The sequence below is a fragment of the Zalophus californianus genome, chromosome X (assembly GCF_009762305.2).
Source record: "Zalophus californianus isolate mZalCal1 chromosome X, mZalCal1.pri.v2, whole genome shotgun sequence".
NCBI classification, from domain to species: domain Eukaryota; kingdom Metazoa; phylum Chordata; class Mammalia; order Carnivora; family Otariidae; genus Zalophus; species Zalophus californianus.
The window spans coordinates 44398269-44421885 of NC_045612.1; the positions used below are offsets into that span (position 1 = coordinate 44398269).

The following is a 23617-nucleotide window of genomic DNA, read 5'->3' on the forward strand; positions in this document are numbered from 1 at the left end:
TAGCCCAGGAACTCTTGAGTGGGCATCTCCCTTGCCTCTTGTCAATTCCTAGCAGAAATTACCCAGTTCTTTGCCACCTCCCCCTCACTTCTGCTCCCAAAAAGTTTATTTCCTGAATCCTAGGAAAGCTGTTACCTGTTCATCATGCCAGCCACACATTTGGTCATCACTGCAGCCTCTCCTAGGAAAGGATCTTTCCTCCCAGCAAGCTGACACTGCTAATGCTCTCACCACTCAGGGATCCCACAGGGCACAAAAGAGGTGAGACCGAGACAGTGCACCAGTCCCCAGGGGCCTATGACTTCCATTAGCCAAGAATTTCAGATGACTGAGTATGAGGCCACAGGCCTAAGGGGCAAGAGAATAAAAACTGCTTCCTCATTTCTCCTTAGTACCATTACCTCATGCTGGTCCTCTGTCAGAGTGTCAAACTTATTATCCCAGCTTGACAAAGATGCAGAGGCACTGGACTCAGGGAAACATTTCTGAGCACCCAGGATGCATCTTTTAAGAAACACACACTAATTGCCTATAATGTGCCATGCTCTGGGCTGGGCCCCAGGGATTTGGTGGATAATATGTCTCTGCCCTCAGGGAGCTCATGGTACAGCAGGGAACAGAGGTAAGTAAGCAGGCCACTGTAGCTAAGTGTGATGGATGCTGTGAAGCGGGAAGGCCAGAGTCCTGTTGGAACACATTGGAGCGTCTCCCAACCCAGACTTGAGCGGTCAGTGGGGGTTGGGGGGTGAGGGCACTTCAAGAAGTCTTTTTTGAGAAAGTGACAATAAAGCTTAGTTTACAGGACTGGGTAGGAGCGGCAGGAAAATTGCTTTGGTAGAGGGAACATGTGAAACTACCCAGAAGCTGAAGAGACCGGTGACTCTAGACACATCAGTGGGACAAGCAGAGTGACCAGGTCATGTGGCACCTTGAACTGCAGCCTGAGAGCAAGAGGGAACTGTTGAGGCAGAGGACATGACATGATGAGGTTTGGCACAAGGAGTGAATTACACAGAGGAGACAAGTGCCTCCCCACACCCCTACCTGCCCTTAGCTCCCTCATCAGGAGCTCTGCCAGGAAAGGTTCTATAAGGCTTGCTTCTGGCCTGTAGTCTGCCTGAGTGGGCATTGTGATGCTTACCAGCAACAAGGAGGGAGGGTGAACAGGTAAAGTGACTGCTAAAAAGGTTTTTAGGAAAATTAGTACTTTGGGGTTTTTGTACTTACTGGCCATATAATCGTTAGTTGAGGCTTATAATGTCCCTAGGCCCAATTCCAAAAGCCCAGCGCCCCTCCCATCAACATTTCAGTGTGTATTGTTTAAAATGATCTTTCCCTGTCATTTGTGATTTAAAAATAATAATAACCCAAACCAAAGGAGATACAGTGCAAGTTCTACCCATTGTTACCTTGTCATCATTACTCCCTCTAACAACACAACGGGGCCCCTAGACAGCTTGAAATCCCCACAAACCCCCATCTGGTGATGCTGGGGGGGGCATGCTGCAGTCAACTCTAGAATTGACCCCTACAAAGAGGCACCGACCCTTCCCCTGTACACACTCAGAACTCAGCAGAGCTGGTGTGAGAGTTTCCGTTGAAGAAGAAATGAAACACCTTGGCTTCTCACTGTTGCGATTTAGAAGAGAGTGAGAGAATGGAGATAACAGGGAGATGGAGAGAGAAACCGAGGATGGAGAGAAAGTGAGGGCCAAAGAAGAGGGAGAGATAGAAACCAAAGGTGAGACCCAGAGAAGAAACAAGGAGGGAGGTGGAGATGGAGAGAGGAGAGATGGAGGAAAGCATCAGGGAGAGGAGGGAAGAGAGTGAAGGAAAAGAGAGAGGGAGAGGCACTGGGGGAAGCCCCAGAGCAGTTGAGCTGCTGCCTGGGAAAGTTTGGGGAAGGGTCTAGCAAGAGACATGTGGCTGCTAGAGCACCTGGATGCTGTAAGCAAGTGGGCAGAGGCCAGGAAGGAGACAGACTCACCCTCCCGGCCTCTCTCATCCATTCAGGGCTGGGTGGCCAGGTCATTGCTCTTGGCCCCCTTGACTCCCCAGAAGCTTGCAAAGCTTGCTGTGTGCCAGGCTCGGTCTGGCCCTGCCAGGGACACCTATCCCTTCCCACAGCCAAGCTTGGCTGCAGGAAGGGTATCAGGGAAAGGGGGTTTCCAAGAACTACGGAGGGCTGGCCAAGCTCACCAGAGACAACCTGAGGGAAGAAAGCAGGCAGGGAAAAGGATGTGCAACTACAAGGATGAAGGAGATGGGGCAGACAGATGGACAGACTGACAAGCAGGCAGACCCCATATGAAGAAGATTTCAAAGTTCCCCTGTGTCATCCATGCCCTGTACCTCCATCCAGAGGGTGGAGGAAAAGCCGCCCCTGCCCTCGGCCTTCCTCTCGTCTCCTCTCAAACCTGAAGCTGTCAGCTTGAGAAAACCCAGTGGCTTCGCCTAAACCCTCTCGGGTCTTTTATCCCCCCTTATAAAAATCATTAGGACATTAGAACCCCAGGCCAAAAGGGATGCTGCTGGGGAGCTGGGAGCAGCGCAGCCTGCATGAGCTGCTCCAGCTGGAGAGTTAGAAGCTGGACAGACCACCTCCAGCCCTCTCCCAGCGGCAGCGGCAGCCCAAGCTCCTCCCCAGCACACGGACATGCTCCGAACCCCACTCCAGCTGCCGGCGACTGTGCCTTTAAATTGCTGCTTTCGGAGGGTGCATCCAGGGGGAGGTGGGAGGGAGGGAAACATCTTCCTACCAGTCTCCCTCCTCGTTCCCCTCCAAGACTCTCCAGGTTTGGAGAGTGATTGCTGCCCAAAGAGAATCTCCTTCAGCTCCCTGGCAGGTGGGCTGAGGCCCTCCGGAACCCCAGGCGAGCCAGAGCAGGAGCCCGAAGGGTTATCTGTGTCAAGATCATTTCCAGGGGGCCAGTTTTGGCCCCTGACTCCTAACGACAGGGCAGAGGAGAAGAAAGCAGAGGAGGAAAGAGAGCACACAACTCCTAGCCCAGCCCCAGGGGCTCCTTGTGAGCAGACCAAGTTGGAGGAAAGCTCTGTACTTTCTGCAGCATTCCCCCTGCTGGGACATCCCTCTCACCTTGGCAGCCAGACTGAGAAAGGGCTCCAGGATCCCTGCGGAATGACAACTCTCGTTCCTGCAACCCTCTCCTTCCTTCTCCTCTGGACGCTGCCAGAGCAGGTCCTCCTCAGGTGAGCTGAGTTGGGGTGAGAAGGAGGTGCATGCAAACCCTGGTCGGGGGCAGTGGGGGCTTCTGGAACAGTTTCCTCTAAGTTTACAAAAAGCCCACAGTCAGGAGGGCTCCAGGGAAGGACACGCCCTCCCTTAACTGGGCCCCAGGAGACTTTCACGAGGCATGCTGGAGCCCCAGAGCTGGTGGGAATCCTTCTGCATGGGGGAGAGCTTCCTGGGCCTCGGTAGGGGCTAGGTAGCTGAGCCCCAGAACGGAGGCCATCTGTCCTGCCATCCTGTCCTATCTTCCTACCAACGTGGTCACACACTGCTCAGATTCCTAAAAATGACACCAACATCTGTCAGTTGCCCACCAAAGAGGCTTCAGGTAGCAGGGGTTTGCCCTGAACCATATCAGAATGAAACTGGGCTGAGCAAACTTTGGCCCTCTGCAGTCACCCAGCCTGTGCACACATGGCAGCTTCCTGTCCCGAAGGGGCACTCAGTAGCTGTCATTTCCTGGGTTTCTGAGGGCAAGACATGCTTTGGGCTCCCTGTAAATGTCCCCTCCCCGCTCCCACTTTCTCATGAGACCAGGAGCCAGTCGAGGTGGACCGGGTGAGTTGAGGAGGAAAGATGACTGTGGCTTGGGCTGACCTGGTTCTAAGAAGAGGACGTCCCAAGGTGGCGGGTGCCACTGCAATAGATCTCCTCCTCCTCTTACCTCAAGGAGCGCACCAGGACTGCTTGTCTCTGAGGTGCCTCCCACCTCACAGCTTGCAGACACCCTGGCTGGGAGGAAGGTAGAGATGCAATACGTGTGGGGCAGCAAACTCCCTAAGAGCGAAAAGTAGCCCAAAGTAGAATGGCAGCTCAGTTGGAGTTGGTAGGAGGACTCAGGCAGGAGGGGGAATGCGGAGGGGGGGGGTGGCTCACTGGCCCTCCTGGAGGGGAGACTGCCTCAAGGCCCAAGCTTTGATGGCAGCATTCCCACTTGAGCAACTAGAGCAAGACAGGACCTTAGGAAGTCTTGAGTCCAAGTCCTTCACTGTATCTATGGAAATGGAGTCCTAGAGATGGGGGATGACCTGTCCAAAGTCACTCGAGCACCCAGTAACAAAATCAGAGTTCTCCCCTACCCCACCCCCAGGGCCATGCATGAGCCAGATTTTTCAGCTCCAGACCCTCCTGGGTCCTGCCAGTATTTGGGACTTTCCAGGAATGAAAGGGAGGAAAAAGTGGCTGCACACAGTGACTCTGCTCTCAGGCCCATAGACAAGGCAGCCACAAAAAACAAGGTCTATGACAGGAGTTGGGGCCCAAGACAGCTGAGCTCACAGCCTGTCACAGGGTCCTGGGGCTGGGACAACCGGGAGAGGTGACCTGAGAGTGGGGTTGAACATGGCAGCAAGGGTCTAGCTGCCCCATGTACAGGGCCATGTGGCCTCCCAGCAGGCAAGTGGCAGGCAGCCAGGAGCAGCACCTGGCCAGCAAGGACACCCTGTGGTGAGGCCACAGACTTCTGCTGCTCTAGCACCACTACCAGCCTCCTCAGATTTTCAGAGCCTGCTTAAGCCATCTGCTCTGGCAGCCCCTGCTTGGGGCCACAGTTGCCTCTGTTCCCAGGGTAAGGGCTTCCTCCTGTTCAGAGGATTCAAGGAGGCAGGATTCTAGGAGGTCAGGATGTGGCTTCCACCCACCTTCCCTCCACTCTGATTCCTTGGCAGCCTATCCTGGGCTGCTTGCGTCATGGTGCTGTTGTAGATGGACTTAGTTTTGAAGTCAATGACTCTGGGTTAGAATCTTGGCTTTGCCATTTACTAGCCATATGATCACAAATAAGTTGCTTTCCTTGATGATCCTCAGTCTCCTCATCTATATAAGAGGGATAATAATAACCCTTATCCGGGTGGACCAATATGAGAACTAAACTCGATAAGGTAAGTAAAGTGCGTAGCATGGTGCCTCGGCTATTTTTATTATTTAATGTCTCATAGCACATATGATCTATATGGCCTAGCAGGGTACATAGATGTACTGGTAAACAGGGGCCTGTTGGCTCAAAGAGGGCTGGACCCAGAAGGACAGCAGTCACCCTGCCTCCCAGCCCCAGAGTTTGGCAGCAGCAGTGGCAGTGGGGGAGCTAGCTCTGGTGGCTAGCACACTGATGATGGCATGATGGAGTAGGAGGACCAGGCCCAGCCAGCAGTCCAGCCTGCGCTCAGCCCTGAGCCCTACGCCACCCTTCAGGGCTGAGCTCCTGGTCCCAAGTCTAGTTGTTGACTGGTAAGCAGATAAGCAAGCATGTGGAAGGGGTTTTGCTGCTCTTTGAAGGAAACTTGTCAGGGGAGAAGAGACCAGCCTCTAGATTAGGCCAAAGCACACTGGTCCCTTCCTCAAAATCAAGCTGCTAGGGGTAAAAGATGGAAGTTGACCTTCTCAGCATGGCCATCCTATTTGGGAGTCTTTCTTATGCTCCTAGGGCCCTGCTTCCTCACCTGTTTTGTTGCCAAAGTGAGTTTACAAGCCTGCTACTGCCCCAACAATGAACTGAGGTCCTGCTCAAAACATAGTTTCCTGCTGGAGCAAACACCAGAAGCCAAGGCTCCCTCTCTAGAAGCTGGGTCCCCAGCTCCTGAGTGGTTCCACATGAAGGCCAAGCAACTGAAACCAACTCTCAGAGATACAGATTGTCCTTCAGTCCTTCCCATCCTTGGTTAAGCTAAAACATTGAAACAGCCACATTATTTGCAGGGAGTTGTCATTCTTCTTTGAGTGCTTTTAAAGCACCTTCAGAAAGAGAATACTGGATGAGGCCTCAGCCCCTTGGGTTTGAGCCCTGATCCTGTCACTCACCAGCCTTGAGACTTTGGGAAGGTCACTACTCTTTTGGATTGTTTGTTTATTAGATTTCACATGTCAATGAGATCACATGGTATTTGTCTTTGTCTGACTTACTGCACATAGCATAATGCCCTCAAGATCCATGTCGTTGCAAATGCCAGGATTTCCTTCTTTTCATGGCTGAATAGTATTCCATTGTGTATCTATATCTATATTATATCTCACATTTTCTTTATCCATTTATCCATTGAAGGACACTTAGATTGTTTTCTTATCTTGGCTATTGTAAATAATGTTGCAATAAGCATGGGGGTGCATATATCTTTTCAAATTAGTGTTTTAATTTTCCTTGGATATATTCCCAGAAGTGGAATTGCTGGATTATATGGTAGTTCTAGTTTTATTTTTTTGAGGAAACTCCATACTATTTTCTAGAGTGGCTGTTCCAATTTATAATCCCACAAGTCACTTTCCTCATCTGTCTTTGCCCCCAACACACTGAGAATTTTGAGGGTAAAAAGATCTCATATATGTAAAAGCACATTTTTAGGACTAACTACTGAGCTGCAGTGTTGGCTTATGGCTGTTTGTGATTTCCTCGTTTTGCAAATGGGTACCTAGAGATCCATCTTCTCCTATCTTCCTGCCTGATGGGGAGACCAGCCAGAGGTGTGTGGGGACAGGAAAGGAAAGGGTCTGTGATAAATGTAGAATACAACTGGCTTCAGACTTCTTTATCTCTCCTGTCCAGGGTGGCCTTGACAAAAGAGGAAGCCAAATCTGGGACCGAGGGGTCCCAACCCATGTCCCCTTCTGATTTCCTGGATAAGCTTATGGGGCGAACATCTGGGTATGATGCTAGGATTCGACCCAATTTTAAAGGTAAGAAGCATTCATCCTACAAAAACCCTTTCTTCCCCACTCCTTTTGGAAAGTTCGCTTTGGCAATTTGGGAATTGCCTACCCCATTGACAGGAGGCTGGAGGTACAGGGCTAACTCTTACAGTTCAGAAGGAGCTTCCCTTCCCTATTGCTTATGGGTCTATGTAGCTGGCACTGCCTTCTAGCAGTGCCCTGGCCTCAAGCTCAGGGAGGAAGTCCTGAAAACTGTGCCCAGCCTCCTGGAATGCCCTGCCAATATGGTTGTATTTTGCCACCCCTAGGCCCACCTGTGAACGTGACTTGCAACATCTTCATCAACAGTTTTGGCTCTGTCACCGAGACTACTATGGTAAGGAGTCTCCCTGTTCCCTGCTTCCATTCTAGTATGAATGAGAGAAGCCCACCAGATATTAAGCCTTTCCTCCCTCTGCTGTCCTCTCCCTGTCCTGTGGTCATGGCTAAAGCCATAGGATGTCTGAAGTTGGTCACCGGGAGATATCTTTCCCCAGCCTGGGTTTCAGTGGCCAAAGGCAGACTAGCCTAAGAAACAAATGGTCAAGCATGGGAGGTAGCTTGGTACAGAGCACAGACTTTGGAATCAGACAAACCTGTGTTCAAATCCTGACTCTACCATTTAATAGCTACGTGACAGGTTATTTAAATATCTCCTTGTTTCCATTTCCTCATCCATAAAGTGGTAATCATAACAATAGCCTCCTCACAGTGTTGGTGTGAGATTTAAATGAGACGATGCATATAAAGAAAGCACTTAGCAGAGCGCCCAGCTAATAGTAAGTGGTTAATAAATGTTTTTTCCCTTCCCATCTTTGCCATATCAGCCCAAAGCAGGCTCCTTCTCCAGTGGAAAATGCCCAATGCCCCTGAGATGTGCTCCCAGCATTTCCTCCTCATGGCCCTCCTGCCCATGTAGGCTTGCTGGGCCCCTGGAATAGCATTGCCTCTGATGGGCCCATCTGTGCACCCTCTCAGGACTATCGGGTGAATGTCTTCTTGCGGCAACAGTGGAATGACCTGCGCCTAGCTTACCGAGAATATCCTGATGACTCTTTGGACCTCAATCCCTCTATGCTGGATTCTATCTGGAAGCCAGACCTGTTCTTTGCCAATGAGAAAGGGGCCAACTTCCATGAGGTAACCACAGACAACAAGTTACTGCGAATCTTCAAGAACGGGAATGTGCTCTACAGCATCAGGTGCACCTGGTGAACAGCCAGGAGAGTTTGGGTCAAGGGGAAGAAGACAGAATGGAGGCTGAGGGGTGGGAAGAGGGTCCTCTGTGCTGTTCCAGGCCCCAGTAAGTTGATGTCATTTCTTTTCTACTGTCCCTGCCAGGCTGACCCTCATTTTGTCCTGCCCAATGGACCTCAAGAACTTCCCCATGGACATCCAGACATGCACCATGCAGCTGGAGAGCTGTAAGTGTCTCTAGAGAGTCACAGAACAAGGCCTGGAATACCAGGTAGTTAAACCCCTCTCATGATATTCTAAATGAGAAAAAGGCAACCCAGAGTGAGGACTTACCCAAGCACACACAGTCAGTTGTTGGCACAGATGAGACTAGGAGCCAGGACTCACTAACACCCAACCCAGTGTGTTTTTCCTTCCTCACACTATTTACTGGTTTGGCTCTTCCACAGGGCTGGGGAATGGGAAGGCACCAACTTTACATACAAATGTGCTTGTGTTGGTTTGGGGGGAGAAGCATTTGAAGGACACCTCCTCTGCCCAAAGTATTCCTCTCACAGTGCTTGAGGTAATTCTACCTTTACTCCGCCTGAGTTAAGACATTCAAGATACCTATAAAAATGCCAAAGTTGGCAGAGGGAGTACTCTTGAACCCTGATTCTGCATGAACACAGATAACTTTTGTAGAGAAGTGGGAGAAGACAGTTCTAGTATAGGACAGTGCCCAGGGTGGCAAGGTCAGCCAAGGGCTAACTATCTGTGAGCAACTTGGCATGTTCAGATGTTAACTCTCAATCTGCCCCAGTTCAGAGCCCTGGCTAGGAGTTTGTGGTGTGTACATTGTCCCATGTATGACTGGCAGGGTATAAATAGCTCCTTTCTCCCTGGGGTGAGGTGGCAGAAGCCCTAGCTCTGAGGCTGGCTCAGCTCAAGACATGTGGCCAGTACACATGCTTACTCCCCTGTGTTTGAGATACGGCAGGAGGTTCCCAGCTGGGTTCCTTGACATCATTCCAACCCTTTTGTCCTGCTTTCTAGGTCTGCCAGAATAATTTCTCTCTGTGCCTTTCTAAAGCTTGAGAACTAGGTAGAAGAGGAGTCTGGAATCTTTCTGATTTACCTAGTGAGGATGGGTCCATGAGACAATTGACCAAGTACCCTCTTCAGAAAGGTTTCCCTTTCCAAGATGAACACGAAGCTCCTAAAACCCAGGCCTTACCTCTTCATCTGTTCTTTCCTGCTAGTTCTAACTCTCTCCCTACCCTCACCCAGCACCACACTCTGCAGTCCTCTGCCATCTCTGTCACTTTTAGTTGGCTACACCATGAATGACCTCGTGTTTGAGTGGCTGGAAGATGCTCCTGCTGTCCAAGTGGCTGAGGGGCTGACTCTGCCCCAGTTTATCTTACGAGATGAGAAGGATCTAGGCTACTGTACCAAGCACTACAACACAGGTAAAAACCAGGATCTTTACTGACTGTGAGTCATAGAAGGGCCTCTCGATGGGAGGGAAGGGGGCAAGGTAGCTAGCTTTTATTGAAAGTCCAATCTGTACCAGATGTGCTAAGTGTTTCATATGCCTTATCTCATTATGGTAAGAAATCATCAGCCCCATTTTAAATCAATTGTCCAAGTCATGCACCTAGAAAATGGCTGACTTAGAATTCAAATCCAGATCTAATTCCAAAGCCCATATTTTTGTCCCTGTCACATGCTGCAGAGGAGATGGGCCTGTGCCAGTGAGTGGCAGGAGTGTCCCACCAGTTCTGGGGCCAACTTTGTGTGGAAGGTGGGGAATCTACATCTGGGAGCAGCGAATGGCTGCGCTGAACCAGAAAGCACTAGACTTTAGGGAACTGGCAAGTTTACCATCCACACCTCATCCCACAGCCACCACTGCCCAACTCTTGAACTGGCTTATTTTCCCAGGTGTAAAATGTGAGCCAAGAAGTGGAGAAAGGTTGCTTTTCCAGCCTGAGCATCTGCTCCCTGCAGCTTCCCTAAGAGCTACTTGTTCCTTAGTTCCCCTGGCAATTTGGATACAAAATGCTATGACCCTGAGATAGAGGCCAGAGGCTAAAGAGGAGAGATCCTGGATACCTCCTATAGTGGACTGACATGCTTTGGGTGTCACCCTGTGAATATGTGTGTTTGTGTATGTAGGGTGTGCAAAATAGGGAGAAGAACAAGCCATTGAATTTAGAAAATGCTGGTGGGAGTGGAAATTGGTAGAACCTTTACTGGGGAGAAAACTGGCAATTTGTATATAGGTCAGTGGTTTTCAAACTCTGGTGTGCATTATATTTCCCTGGGAAGCCTGTTAAAATGTTGATTCCTGGGCGCCTGGGTGGCTCAGATGGTTAAGCGTCTGCCTTCGGCTCAGGTCGTGATCCCAGGGTCCTGGGATCAAGTCCCGCATCGGGCTCCCTGCTCCTTGGGAGCCTGCTTCTCCCTCTGCCTCTCTCTCTCTCTCTCTGTCTCTCATGAATAGATAAATAAAATCTTTAAAAAAAAATAAAAAAAATAAAATGTTGATTCCTGGGCACTGCCTCTCAGAGATTCTGATTATGTGCACTTGGAGTGATGCCCAGAAATCTGCATTTGAGCAAGCATCCTGAGGATTCAGTTGCAGATGGTCCAGGGGGCATACTCTGAGAAACTGTAAAAGCTAAAATTTTTTCCCCTACCTGTTGACCCAGGAATCCTACTCCTTGGAATTTATTATAAGGAAATATTCCAAATATCACTGGGTCAGTGCTTATACTAGCAAAAACTTGGCACTCTTCTAGATATCCACCAATAGGACAGAGATTAAATAAATTTCACAGTGTGTCTGCTTGGTGGAATATTATCCAGATGTTAAAAAAGATGCCTGCAAGTTGCTTATATCAACATGGAAAGTACAAGTGGAAAAGGCTAAGATTCAAAGTTGTATACACAGGATCATTATATTGTGGTAAAAGAAACAAACCAAAAGCATGTGTTTAAAAATCCTGGGAAGAAATAGCACTAAATGTTTCTAACATAGAGTGATACAATGGATAAAACCAAGAACTTTTGAGTCAGAGCTGAGTTTGAATTATGGCTCCACTATCTACTAGTTGGGTGCCCTTGAGAAACATAACTTAATCTCTTTGAGCCTCAATATCCCTATGTAAAATGGGAAATAATAATTTTACCTGCCCCAAATAGTTGCTATGGAATTTAAATGAGATAAACTATAAAAAGTCAGGGCACTTAGTAGGGGCTTGATAAATGTGAGCTTACAAATATTACTGAGCTTATAAATATTATTATTTTTCTCTACTTCTCACTTTTTTCCTGTACTAAACAAGTGTTAATTTTGCAATTAAAAATAAAACCACCACTACCAAAAATATAGATAGATAGATAGATAGATAGATAGATAGATAGATAGATAGATGATAGATAGATAGGATAGATATAAAATGAGGGAAGGAAGGAAGCAAAGAAAATATGGTACCTAGCAAAGCTATGTCATAACAAGAAGCCTGGGATGAGGTGGACTCAGGGAACAGTAGGAGATCACAGCATCACACAGTATGTCAAAGCCATAATCAATCATTGATGAAATTACTAGCCTTGAGGAATCAGGTCTGATAAGAGCAAGCCTAGTCCAGAATAAAATAGCAATATACACATCCTCTGCTTTTTGCTTTGGTTATCCTATACCTCTGCCACAGGGAGAAGCTCTGAGCTAGGTTTTCTTAGCCTGAGGGCATGGGAAGCTGAGCAAAATGAAGATGGCTGGCAGAGTAGACAGAGCACAGGTACATGTGCTTTGGACCAATGCACTTTTTGTTGGTGGGATAGAATGCTGCTGCCTGATGTTCTCTGGGTACCCACTGCCCACAGTCCAGAGCTGGTCTCTGTTGGACACTGTTTCCAGATATTTCCTATCCAGCTCTTATCACTTGCTTGAGACACAGGCAATGTTTATTTCAGTGAATCTTTGTTGCTAGAGATCTTCTGGGGTACCAGCAAGCTCAAGCAAGGCTGCTGAGATTTGGGCAGAGTCTAAACTCATTGCTTTGTTAATAATGATGATAGTGCCAACTACCTATAGCTCAACTCCCCAGATACATTATTTAATTTAATTCCTACAATGATGGAATTGATATTGTTGTTACTCTGTTTTACAGACAAGGAAACTGAAGCTCAAATAGCTTGGGTGTTTTGCCTGAGGTCACACAGCTAGTGAGTGGAAGGTTCGGGATTCAAACCCAGGCATTCTGGCTCTGGAGCCCTTCTGTTCTTAATCTTCTTGCTGTGTGGTCAAGTGGAAGGCCCTCTGCTGGAAACTAGTGCTTAGAGCAAGAGGTCAAGTCTTTGATGACTGCTCTGAGAACTTCCTCAGAACATGCATTTGGTGTTCGTGGGTCCATCTTGAAAAGCTCATTTATTTGCCCAGTTGAGGTGCCCATAGGGATGCCCTAGTCCTGCCCCTCAGGCTCAGCTCCAGGCTGGGGACCTGAGGCCTGATACATCACCTCTTTCCTTGCAGGGAAATTCACCTGCATTGAGGTAAAGTTTCACCTGGAGCGGCAGATGGGCTACTATCTGATTCAGATGTACATCCCCAGCCTACTCATTGTCATCCTGTCCTGGGTCTCCTTCTGGATCAACATGGATGCTGCCCCTGCCCGTGTGGGCCTAGGCATCACCACTGTGCTCACCATGACAACTCAGAGCTCTGGCTCCCGGGCCTCTTTGCCTAAGGTGAAGAAAGATGCAAGGGACCTTGCTTGCCATAGAGCTCCCCATTTCCCTTTCATCCCCTGTTCTCTTCTGCTCACTATTTGCCTTAGATTTAAGGTAGACGAGAGCCATTGAGCAAGAACAGGTGGCCAGAGTTTTCTCTTCCCCTACAACATACGACTAATGATATTGCTAAAGTTGTGGAAGCTGGGGTTGTGGGTGTTGTCTGGCTAGGGAATGAGTAGAGACAGTGCCTGACTTACTCTAAATTTCATTAGGAAATACTAGCATGTCCAAAATCAAAAGACCCTTAGCAAGTAGAGAGTCCCACTCCCTCATGGTACAGATGAGGTAAATACAGCCCAGAGAGATAGAACGACCTTTTCAAGGTCATGCCCCAAAAGAAAAAAATATATATATAAGGATTTTAAACCAACATCTGTCTCTTACTATGTCAGAAGCTGGACACTATTACAAAGACCTCTAGAGATAATGTCCATTCTTTTAGGGTGGGGAAATTTTGAGGTAGCAAATAGCAGTTAAAGTCAGTGGACTCTGAACATCTGTGGCCTGGTGATGCTTTGATTACACAGAGAGATTTGTGCTTATGAGACTGGGCCCAGGTTCTTCCTGCCTTGTGCCTTCATGTATGAAATTTAGAGGTCACATCAATGTCCTTACACTCAGCAAGGCTCTGAGAAATCAGGGAGTAAGCTTATTCATTCAATAAATATTTATTGAGCATGTACTATGTACCAGGCACTATTCTAGGCCATGGAGAAATAATGGGAAGAAAAAGCAACATAGTTCCTTGTGGATCTTACTGTGAACATATGCCCTCTCATTTTGATTTGATGGGAACCAGGCCCTGTGATCTCCCATCTCCCAGTACTTATTCCTAAGAAGATATTTACAGGGGAATTAAACAGGGGATTATCTGGGCATCCATGGTGAATTTACAAATTTGCCATGGGGGTGGTGTAGTGGTTAAGAGTAGGAGATTGGGACTGAGGGTTGCTGGAGTGGTGAGGGGGTGGGAGGGATGGGGTGGCTGGGTAACAGACAGTGGGGAGGGTATGTGCTATGGTGAGCGCTGTGAATTGTGCAAGACTGTTGAATCACAGATCTGTACTTCTGAAACAAATAATGCAATATATGTTAAGAAAAAAAAAAGAAGAAGATAGCAGGAGGGGAAGAATGAAGGGGAGTAAATCGGAGGGGGAAACGAACCATGAGAGACGATGGACTCTGAAAAACAAACTGAGGGTTCTAGAGGGGAGGGGGGTGGGGGGATGGGTTAGCCTGGTGATGGGTATTAAAGAGGGCACATTCTGCGTGGAGCACTGGGTGTTATGCACAAACAATGAATCATGGAACACTACATCAAAAACTAATGATGTAATGTATGGTGATTAACATAACAATAAAAATTTAAAGAAAAAAAAAGAGTAGGAGATTGGAGTCAAGCAGATTTTGGTTTAAGTCCCAGCCTCATCATTTACCAATGGCAATTTTAGTTAAATTCCTTAACCTCAGTTTTTTTACCTGTGACATGGGAATAAGAATATTATTTCTTCCATAGGGTTATTGCAAGAAATAAATAAGATATTGTATTAACACAGACAGCAGTGTTTAGCACCTAATAACCACTCAATAAATGTTCGTTATTGTTATAATTGTTAGGTGTTTGGGTGAAAAGAGTGGAGTGGTGGACCTAGGGCTAGAGCAACCAGTGAAGTTCCCAATTATTTTTGAGTTGCTGGGAAACTTTTGAGGTAATCCAAAGGCCTCTAGTAATAAATGATGACAAAGCTCAGATTAGGATCAGGTGTCTCAGAGGAAGTTGTCAGAAACTATTTCTTATAAATGTGTTTCCTAAATGGACAGGGGTATTGAAGAGGCTCTGAAAGACAGATGGGGCTTAGGCAAGGACCAAGGACCAGAAGGGGCTGTGATGGCTGTGGTGTGGTAGTAGCCTTGTAGGAAGACTAGAGGCAGAAAAGTAGTTCAGATCTTAGAAATGTGTCCTAGTTTATTGCAGCTGCCACACAAGAAGGAGATTCTTCTCTAACCCGGAGAGGTTGCAATTAGTGCCTCATTCTTGCCAAGAGAATTTCCTTTTCCAGCCCCCTCCTGTGAACAAGCACAATCTGTCTGCTCCTAGGACTCACTTAGTTTCCTCATTCGGAAAAAAATGGACTTTGTTGGAGGGTTGTTTGTTTGCAGTATTTGGTGCCTTCTCATCAGATTTTGATGACCTTTTTGTGGCCTCATTGGCCAGTAAGCAAAATATGTAGGCATTCACCCCAAACTAAATAGACTCATTGGCCAGCCCACAAAGCAAGGGACTAAGTCAGGGAGCTTCTGCTCCCTTGAGTTTGTTCATTAGATTTAGTGGGAGCCCTAAGGAAAGAGATGGAACAAATTCAGAGGCTTCTGAAAGGCACAGCAATTTCACTCCCCATACAACTCCATTATTGACACACTCATTAGTAATAAGATTTTATTTCTACTGCTTAAGGTGTCCTTTTCTTTTGATGGTCCAAAGCCCTTTGTGGACTTCCCTTGTCATTACCTCATTATGGGTTTTCAGAGCACTTACTCGACACAGTGAGACTGGGAGATGATGAATGAAATAGGTTGCCCTCTTAATAGGTGGCAAAGTGGAAACACCAAGGGATACTTAATCAGGGGTGCCTAGCAACCCACCACTACCACCTTAGCGGAATTGCCTTAAAGGAGACAGAGCAGGTTTTCTCATCCTTAGCACTATTGCCATTTTAGACCTTATAATTGTGTGTGTGTGTGTGTGTGTGTGTGTGTGTGTGTGTGTGTGTGTGTGTGTGTGTGAGGGGGTGTCCTGTGCATTATAGGATGTTTAGCATTGTCTCTGGCCTCCACCCACTAGATGCCAGTAGTAACCCTTCCCAAAATTGTGCAACCAAAAATGTTTCTAAACATTGCCAAATGCCACTCAGGTGAGGAGGTGGGGTAGGGGGGCATAGCAGGTTAAGAACCACTAAGGTGGAAGGTTATCCAGTGAGACCTGCTCCTTACCTGGAGCCTGTAGCACCCTCGCTGCCCAACATAGCTGGTGAAAGAGGTTGTCTGTCATGAAACCTACTCCTACTGGGGAGCCCTATGAGGTGGGCTCAGCTGCTCAAAACTATATAGGGAGTCCATCTGGCTGAGGGGGTGAAAGGACTTCATAAACCTAAGTTCTGTACCCCTCCCAGCCCCATCCAGCTGAAACCCCATTCTAGGAGAGGTAGGTGTTCAATCATCATGAGGGAAATGGGAGGGAAAAGTATTTAAAGGCTTCCAAGGCAGGTAGGTAGTGGAAGGAGAGCCCTAAGAACCAGATAGGTAGATGCTAACAGTGCCTTGAAATTAGAGAACTGTCCATAGCCGGGGGTTGGATGTCACTCCCTTGGGCCACTGAGTTCAATTCTTCAGCAGGGCCTCTCATAAAGATCAGCAGGAAAAACCACAGTCAAGAGAATAATGGGGGTGGAGGAGGGAAAGGAAGGAATTCCTAGTCTGATATTGAGACTGCAGCCTAGGTGAATGGCAGTGCCACTAAATTGAAAGCCCAGAACCCCCAAATCCGAGTGACACCTCCTCACTGGGCAATCTCAGCTAAGATTTTTCCTCTATAGGCTTCAAGTGTCCTCACATGTTTCACATGGGAATAACAAACCCTGCCCAATTTCCATCAGAGCTGTGAGGACACTAGGAGATAACAGAAGGCAAACAAATGCAGTGTTCATGTTTGTTGCTGTTTATTGAAAGAAGAGAATCAGAAGAAGAAAAGAATGAAAAGAATAATAAGAAGCAGAAGCAGGAACAGAAGTATGAAAGGAACAAAGAAAGAAAGGAAAAGAAGTGTAGGGAGGAAAGTCAGATAGAAGTGGAGGGTGGAGAGTTCAGAGAGGTGAAGGATGATGGGTAGCCCGATCTCTTTGACATGGGCCTTCAGGCAATGGGACATATCTTGGAAAGCTTCTTTGAACACCAGAAGAAATTCAGGATAAAACTGAAGAAGAGCAGACAGTTGGTATGGGCTGGCGAACCACTAGATGGGCCATGGAAGGGCTCCAAGAAGGTTGATTGCTCTGTTGGTGGATGTTGTAGGTGTCCTATGTGAAGGCAATCGACATCTGGATGGCTGTGTGCCTGCTCTTCGTGTTCGCTGCACTACTGGAGTACGCTGCTGTCAATTTTGTCTCTCGTCAGCATAAGGAATTCATACGACTTCGAAGAAGGCAGAGGCGCCAACGCATGGTAAATATAACTAGGGAGGGGCCCACTTCCTTTCTCCTTTGGACTCCTTCCTCCCTACTACTCCTCCCACAAACCAAGACTCCATATAGGGCTATAAGGACTAAAAAGGCAATCAGGAACCCTGGATTCTAGTCCTAGGTTGGTCATAGATAAACTGAGTACTTTAACCTCTTTGATTCCATTTCTTTATCTGTCCAATGGGACATTAATCCCTGTAGGGCAGTCTAGGAAAGTGATTAAGAACATGGACAAACAGAGGCCCTGGCTGGCTCAGTCAGAAGAGTATTCGACTCTTGATCTCGGGGTCATGAGTTTGAGCCCCATGTTGGGTGTAGAGATTACTTAAAAATAAATAAACTTTTAAAAAGAGAGAGAGCATGGGCACAGTTCCTGGCACATAGTAAGCACTGAAAAAAAGGTTAGCTCACATTAGAGCCTTATCAAGTTAGTCAATATGAGATTATTTTGAGAATTAGTAGTAATGGTTGTTCCTGTCTCTCCCCTCACCCAGGAGGAAGATACCCCAGGTTGCCATACATTGATTGGTGGTTAAGAATCCAAGAGTCATGCACAGGGACCTTTCTAGGGGAGCATTATAAAAGGGTCCCTATAGTTAAGCTGGAATTGGAAAACCACTACTTGCCTCTTCTGGCTGTTGGATTTCTTTGCCTTGTTCTTCATTGGGCACGTCAGAGTTGTTGGGTGTATCAGAGTTGTTGGGTGTGAGTTGTTGTTCTCCCTCACTCTTGTTTGTTAACCCCATTTCTTCTACAGTAGAATGATCACCTGGGGAAATAGAAAGCTTGATGCCCTGAACAACAGGCAGTTTGCCCCTCCCCATTACCCAGACAATGGGTGCTAGGTATGTTGTCATGACAACAGAGGTGCCTGGGCCACTCACCTGGAAGCAAGTGCCCAATTATAAGCAAAGTCAAAAGCCTTTGCTGAGCTACATACTGGCCCCTTAATCATCAGACACAGTTCTGGTCTACCTTGAGCTCTGACTCCTTGTTTTCTGCCCAACCTGGAGGCTGTCAAGCCAGAGGAGATGCACTATGACTTCTGGGAGGTAGAGAAAATGATGATCTGACCCTGCTGGCTCCAGCCTCCTGGGGCCACTCTAGCACTAAGACTTTTCTCTCTTCCTAACACACACCTCCCACCTCAGCTGTTCCTGGGGTGCCCCGACCATATGTCCACACTAAAAACATGTTTAAAACTACCTCCAGGAACTCATATCCCTGGCTAAGATCCCTTTCTGGTGAGAGCAGGGCTCCTGTCTCATCTATTGGTTTGTCAGAATATATCAATTCTTGCCCGGACCTTAGTCAGGCTCTGTGAAACACGCCCTCTAGTGGATTGATCTACAATGGCATCTCCTTGAGTAGGACTCCTTCAAGAGCTTATTAAATAAACGCTTTCTTATCCCATGCTGAGGGTTACAAAAAATATATACAGACTTAACAGAAGGGAAAGAAAAGAGAATGCTCCCTTTTCTAAGCTAACTCTCCACCCCCTCTTTAGCTGTGTTAAACCTGCCTGCAGTTACCAAAATCTTATCTTGATAGGGGTTTTGATCTTGATGCCTTCTCAATGCCTACCTTGAAAAAGAAGAGCCGGCTGCCAACCAGTCTCCCAGTGTCCCTTTGCCAGCTAAATTGCCTGTGTGGGTGTTCCAGCAACAGCAGGCTGCTGCAGTTACTGTAGAGCTACTCCAGGTTGACACTAGTCCCGCCCCCCTCCCCTCACCTCTCCGACCCCCAACTGCCTACAGCTCATCCCCTTGTGGTCATATATCAATAAGCTGATCCTGATATCATAATGGAGTCTGTCATAAGCAGTGCTCAATTATTACAAAGTTGTAACAGCGGCCTGGGCCCTGCTTAGGCTCCTGGATCCTGCCAAAAAGTGGGCTGGGCTTATTATTAATGGTAATACAACCTGAAAATCAAAACCTGTGCCATTAGCCCATGTCCTTTTTCGAGTTGCTTTAAAGCCATTTCCATCCCAGTGGAACTGGAGCAGGAGTCCTGGAGGTCACTGAGCAAGCTGGAAAAGTTGATGCAGAGTTCATCTATTTCTAGAACCTCTCTCTGGGCCCTGCCATTCCTGCTTAGAAAAGCAAGTCTTTGGTCTGAAAAGAGCCCTCTTAGGGAAGGGGTGAACATCTATATGATTTTCAGGGAGCCCTTAGCCAAGAGCAAATTAGGAGTATTTTAGGAGCCAGCCAGCTATTCACCCAGCTCCAGGTTTAATCATATTCTTCTCTAATCTCTCCTCAACCACCCATCTCCACCGCCTGGTGATTTCCCTCCATGTCACTGTCTAAAGTAGTTTAATTTCTTTTCCATATATTTCTGCTTTGTCTTCCCAGCTAGCCTATATGCTTCACAGGGAGGGGTCTCTCTTTTTTATAACCTCAGCACACCCTTGCACCAGGCTCTGAACGTAGCAGCCACGTTACCTACTCCACCAATCTTTGCAGGCTCATTGGCGAGGGCTCTCTTTCAAGCTGGACAGAGAGGAAGCCTTGCCATTATCAACAGAATGACTTGAGAAATGGAAGAAATTTCAAAATACTGCCAAGTCCTCTCAGGGGTTTGGTCCCAGAACCCTGCTTGCCTCTTTCCATCCCCCCAGCACCCCCCATTCTTCAATCTGTTCTTTTCATTCACTTCAATACATACCACTGAATACCTATCACTCTTTCCCATCTCCACACCTTACCTCCCACACTGTGCATTCCTTCCCCAACTTGGCTTTGGACTATCTTTATTCTCTAGTTCCCCAGCCCTCCTCCCTATAGATAGCTGCAACAAAAATGTTCTATTTCAACAGCCATGGAAGCCACAAAGTGATGTTTAAGTCTCCATTGTCTCTCCCCAACACACACACACACACACACACACACACACACACACACACTCCTCAGAATTTGGCTTAAATAGATAATACTCATATCCAGAACCCCCACCCTTGGATTTCAGGCCACTTGTCTTTGCTCTCCCAACTGCAAATGGTACAATATGTTAAAATTTAAAAAAAGCCAAGGGCAGCTTACTCTAGTGGTCACATTTTTTCTCCCATGTGACATAGCTTTTTTTCAGCCTGGGAACTATTTCCAAATAATTCCCTTTAGATTTACTATGATTGGAGAAAAGGAAAAGTAATTAAATCTATAGAAACAGAAACAACAGTTGGATTCAACTTTCTCTTTCAGAGCCTTTTGCAAACAAATATATTCCACACTTTTATCCTCTAGCTGAGGGGCTGAGGGGATCAGAATGAGCAGTGGAGAACTGGGGGTGTAAGGGACCCTGAAATGGAAAACAAAAGAGGAAATCATTTTATTTACTCCCTCATTTTTTTAAAGATTTTATTTATTTATTTGACAAAGAAAGAAAGCACAAGCAGGGGGAATGGCAGAGGGAGAGGGAGAAGCAGCCTCCCCGCTGAGCAGGGAGTCTGACAGGGCTCCATCCCAGGACCCTGAGATCATGACCTGAGCTGAAGGCAGACGCTTAACCGACTGAGCTACCCAGTTGCCCCTACTCCCTCATTTTTCAATTACTTGGAAGATATCTTGTTTTCCTCTGGTTCTTCATTTCTAAAATGGGTCCAGCACAAACTATGTAGGAAAAGTGTGAAAATGAACTAGAAAAACCAGGTGAGATGAGCCAAGGCCTCTGGTGACAGATTATGGAAGTAACTTTGAGCAGAGAGCTAAGGTTGCCCCAACCACAACTCAGGGTCAAAGCACAGCCACAGTAGTGAATTGCCTCTGATCTACACACATACAACTGTCTCCACAGAGATTGGCAAAATTAAAGATCAGGTAGCAAAGCTCTCTTGTTGGCTGACTTAGATTCTTTCTTATGCCAAAAGTGCCACTTTTTCTAGAGGCTAATGGGCATCAAGCCATTGTGCAGGGTTGGGGCAAGGAGTGATCGTTTTTCCTGCCAAGCACTTTGTAACTGAGTAAGACTCTTTTCTGAGTAGACTCTTCAGTTTGAGACCCTGAAAGGATGTTGGCTTCATGAGAACAAAGCCATTCCCTGTCCTATATTCTGAAGCATGTGGCTCATCAGTCCATTCAGTCATTCAACTGATATCTACTGGGTGCCGACTAGATGCCAGGTACTGTGCTGGGGACGTGGCAGTGAACAAGACCAATGCCCCTTCCCAGGTTTGTCCTATGAGCCCACAGGAAGGCGAGAAAGAGATGGGATCTGTTAGTGAATCTGTGGCCTGAGCTTTCCTGCCCCCTGATGCCTAGTGACAGGCTCAACCTTCTAGTGATGTAATAATCAAGGGCTACTGGGACCCACCAACATCAATATCTCATCTACGAAGTCACTTTTCAGTGTGTTACCATTGTTGCAGAGGTCCCATTATAAAGACCCTATGATGTCCTTCTAACTGCACAATGTGTATAAAACCTACTTTATCCACATTTTATGTGTATCTATGGCATATTTATTCAATATACATGTATACTATTCTGTTTTAGCACTGAATATCCTGAGTCTCAGGAAGCACTCAGTCCTGGGCAAACCAAGAAGGTAGTTGGTATCATCCCACAAGGCAACATTTCACTTCAGGTGATTTCTTAGCTAGCTGAAGCTTTTACTGCTGTAAACATCAACACTTTCAAAAATTGTAACCATCTTTGAATGAAGTATTTTTAGGTTCTGGTATATATTTACCTGTCTCATGTCTAATTTCCAGGCTGTGAACCATCACTTCTGATGGCAATGTGTGCTTTAGAAGTAGACAAAATTAGGCATGTCTGGTTTGTATATAAACTAAGAGTAAATAGGCTCTGAGTGGGGGCCTGAAGGCTCTCATATGAGTAAAGCTCTCTATTAATCACTCAGGGGCTTTGACCCTTTTTCTCCTCTCTTTATTTCTCTCTCTGTCTCCCGTTCCCTCTATTTCTATCTCTGTCTCTGTCTTCCTGTCCTTACTTCCTGGCTGTCCAGCTGTTATAGCTACTTAAGGTTGTCAGCTGACTATTGGATAAATGAACTTTGTGTAGTCTGCTACATTTCTTAATGCTGATATAAAATTTACTTCCCCAGTGCGAATGTGTTCATCATAATGCATATATTGTACATAAATGGAATGTGTATTGGGTAATAAATGTTATCTTAGATGTACTGATCCCTTTGTCAAAATCTGCTGATTTGCAGAGAAGCACATGTATTTGCAATAGATTATCAGCTTTACCCTAATTTGGATGACCCACTAGGTTATTTAAAACTTCTGTAATTTTCAGCTTTGAGTTGAGATAAACAATTTTTTAAAAGATACTGTATACAAGGAGAATTAATTCTGCAGCTTTTGAAAGTCATTAAAGTCAAGTTCACCAAGTCCAAATAACTAAGCTGTGCATTCTAAAGGTATTATTGTTCTGTTTACTCTGTTGATTACCAGTCAGAGATAACTTGAATTGAGATATCTTTCTCACAGTGGGTTGGCACTTCACTGGGTTTTAGATGGCTGTAAATGATGTTATGCATTTTAAAAAGGCAGCCCGGGGCTTATCTGCAAATGAAATCATAATATATACTATATGTACCATGTATAGCTGCTTAGCATACATCTATCAAATGAATAGTTTTGTGGCCATAAAAAAGCATGCAGTGGGCCTGTGTACCTAGCCACCAGTCTGCATAGCATCACCTATGAGATATATGTGTGTGGCCTGGTCTCTATCCTTAGATAGAGCTGTAACCTCAAATTCTGTCTTTTCTTCCATTTAATTTCAGGAGGAAGATATCATCCAAGAAAGTCGCTTCTATTTCCATGGTTATGGCCTGGGCCACTGCCTGCAGGCAAGGGATGGAGGTCCAATGGAAGGTTCTGGCATTTATACCCCCCAACCTCCAGCCCCTCTTCTAAGGGGAGGAGAAACCCTGCAGAAACTCTATGTGGACCAAGCCAAGAGGATTGACACCATCTCCCGGGCTGTCTTCCCTTTCACTTTCCTCATCTTCAACATCTTCTACTGGGTTGCCTACAAAGTGCTACGGTCAGAAGATATTCACCAGGCACTGTGAATAGGGTGAGGGCTAGGGAGTCCAGATTTTGGCTTCCTGCTTCCTCCTGGGTGGGCCTTCTCCCTCCATTAGATTCCATCAGGGGCCTGGACAATTCATTTCTCATCTCCCACTCAGAACCTCAGTGGCCAGTCCCAAAGCTATGTAGGTCTACACTGCATGGTGCCAATGGTGGCTGTACTTAGAAAGATGACTCCTCTGCTCTAATCTGTTTTTTCTCCATGTTATCCCATTTCTCATGAGAGCAAGTTTTGGCCATGTTCCTGGGGCAAGGATGACCTTCTTCCCTTGCTGGAGCCTCTCTGTTTTCCAATTCTCCAGTGGAGAATATTCAGATCATTGCTACTATATTCTGCCATTTGTTATCTTAACCTGCACCATTCTTTGCCCTGCCACCCCCACCCAGAGCCTGGCTTTACTCTGCCCTCTG

The 23617-nt window shown here is 46.7% G+C and overlaps 1 protein-coding gene across 1 annotated transcript; it reads left to right on the forward strand.

Annotated features, from left to right (window-relative positions):
• The first annotated feature begins 3139 nt into the window (after positions 1-3139).
• LOC113930866 (glycine receptor subunit alpha-4) lies at positions 3140-23187 on the forward strand. The gene is made up of 9 exons (XM_027608439.1): positions 3140-3210; positions 6786-6916; positions 7198-7265; positions 7907-8130; positions 8270-8352; positions 9436-9576; positions 12648-12862; positions 16976-17125; positions 22897-23187. The coding sequence occupies exons 1-9, from the start codon at positions 3140-3142 to the stop codon at positions 23185-23187; spliced, it is 1374 nt and encodes a 457-aa protein (XP_027464240.1).
• Positions 23188-23617: the final 430 nt, after the last annotated feature.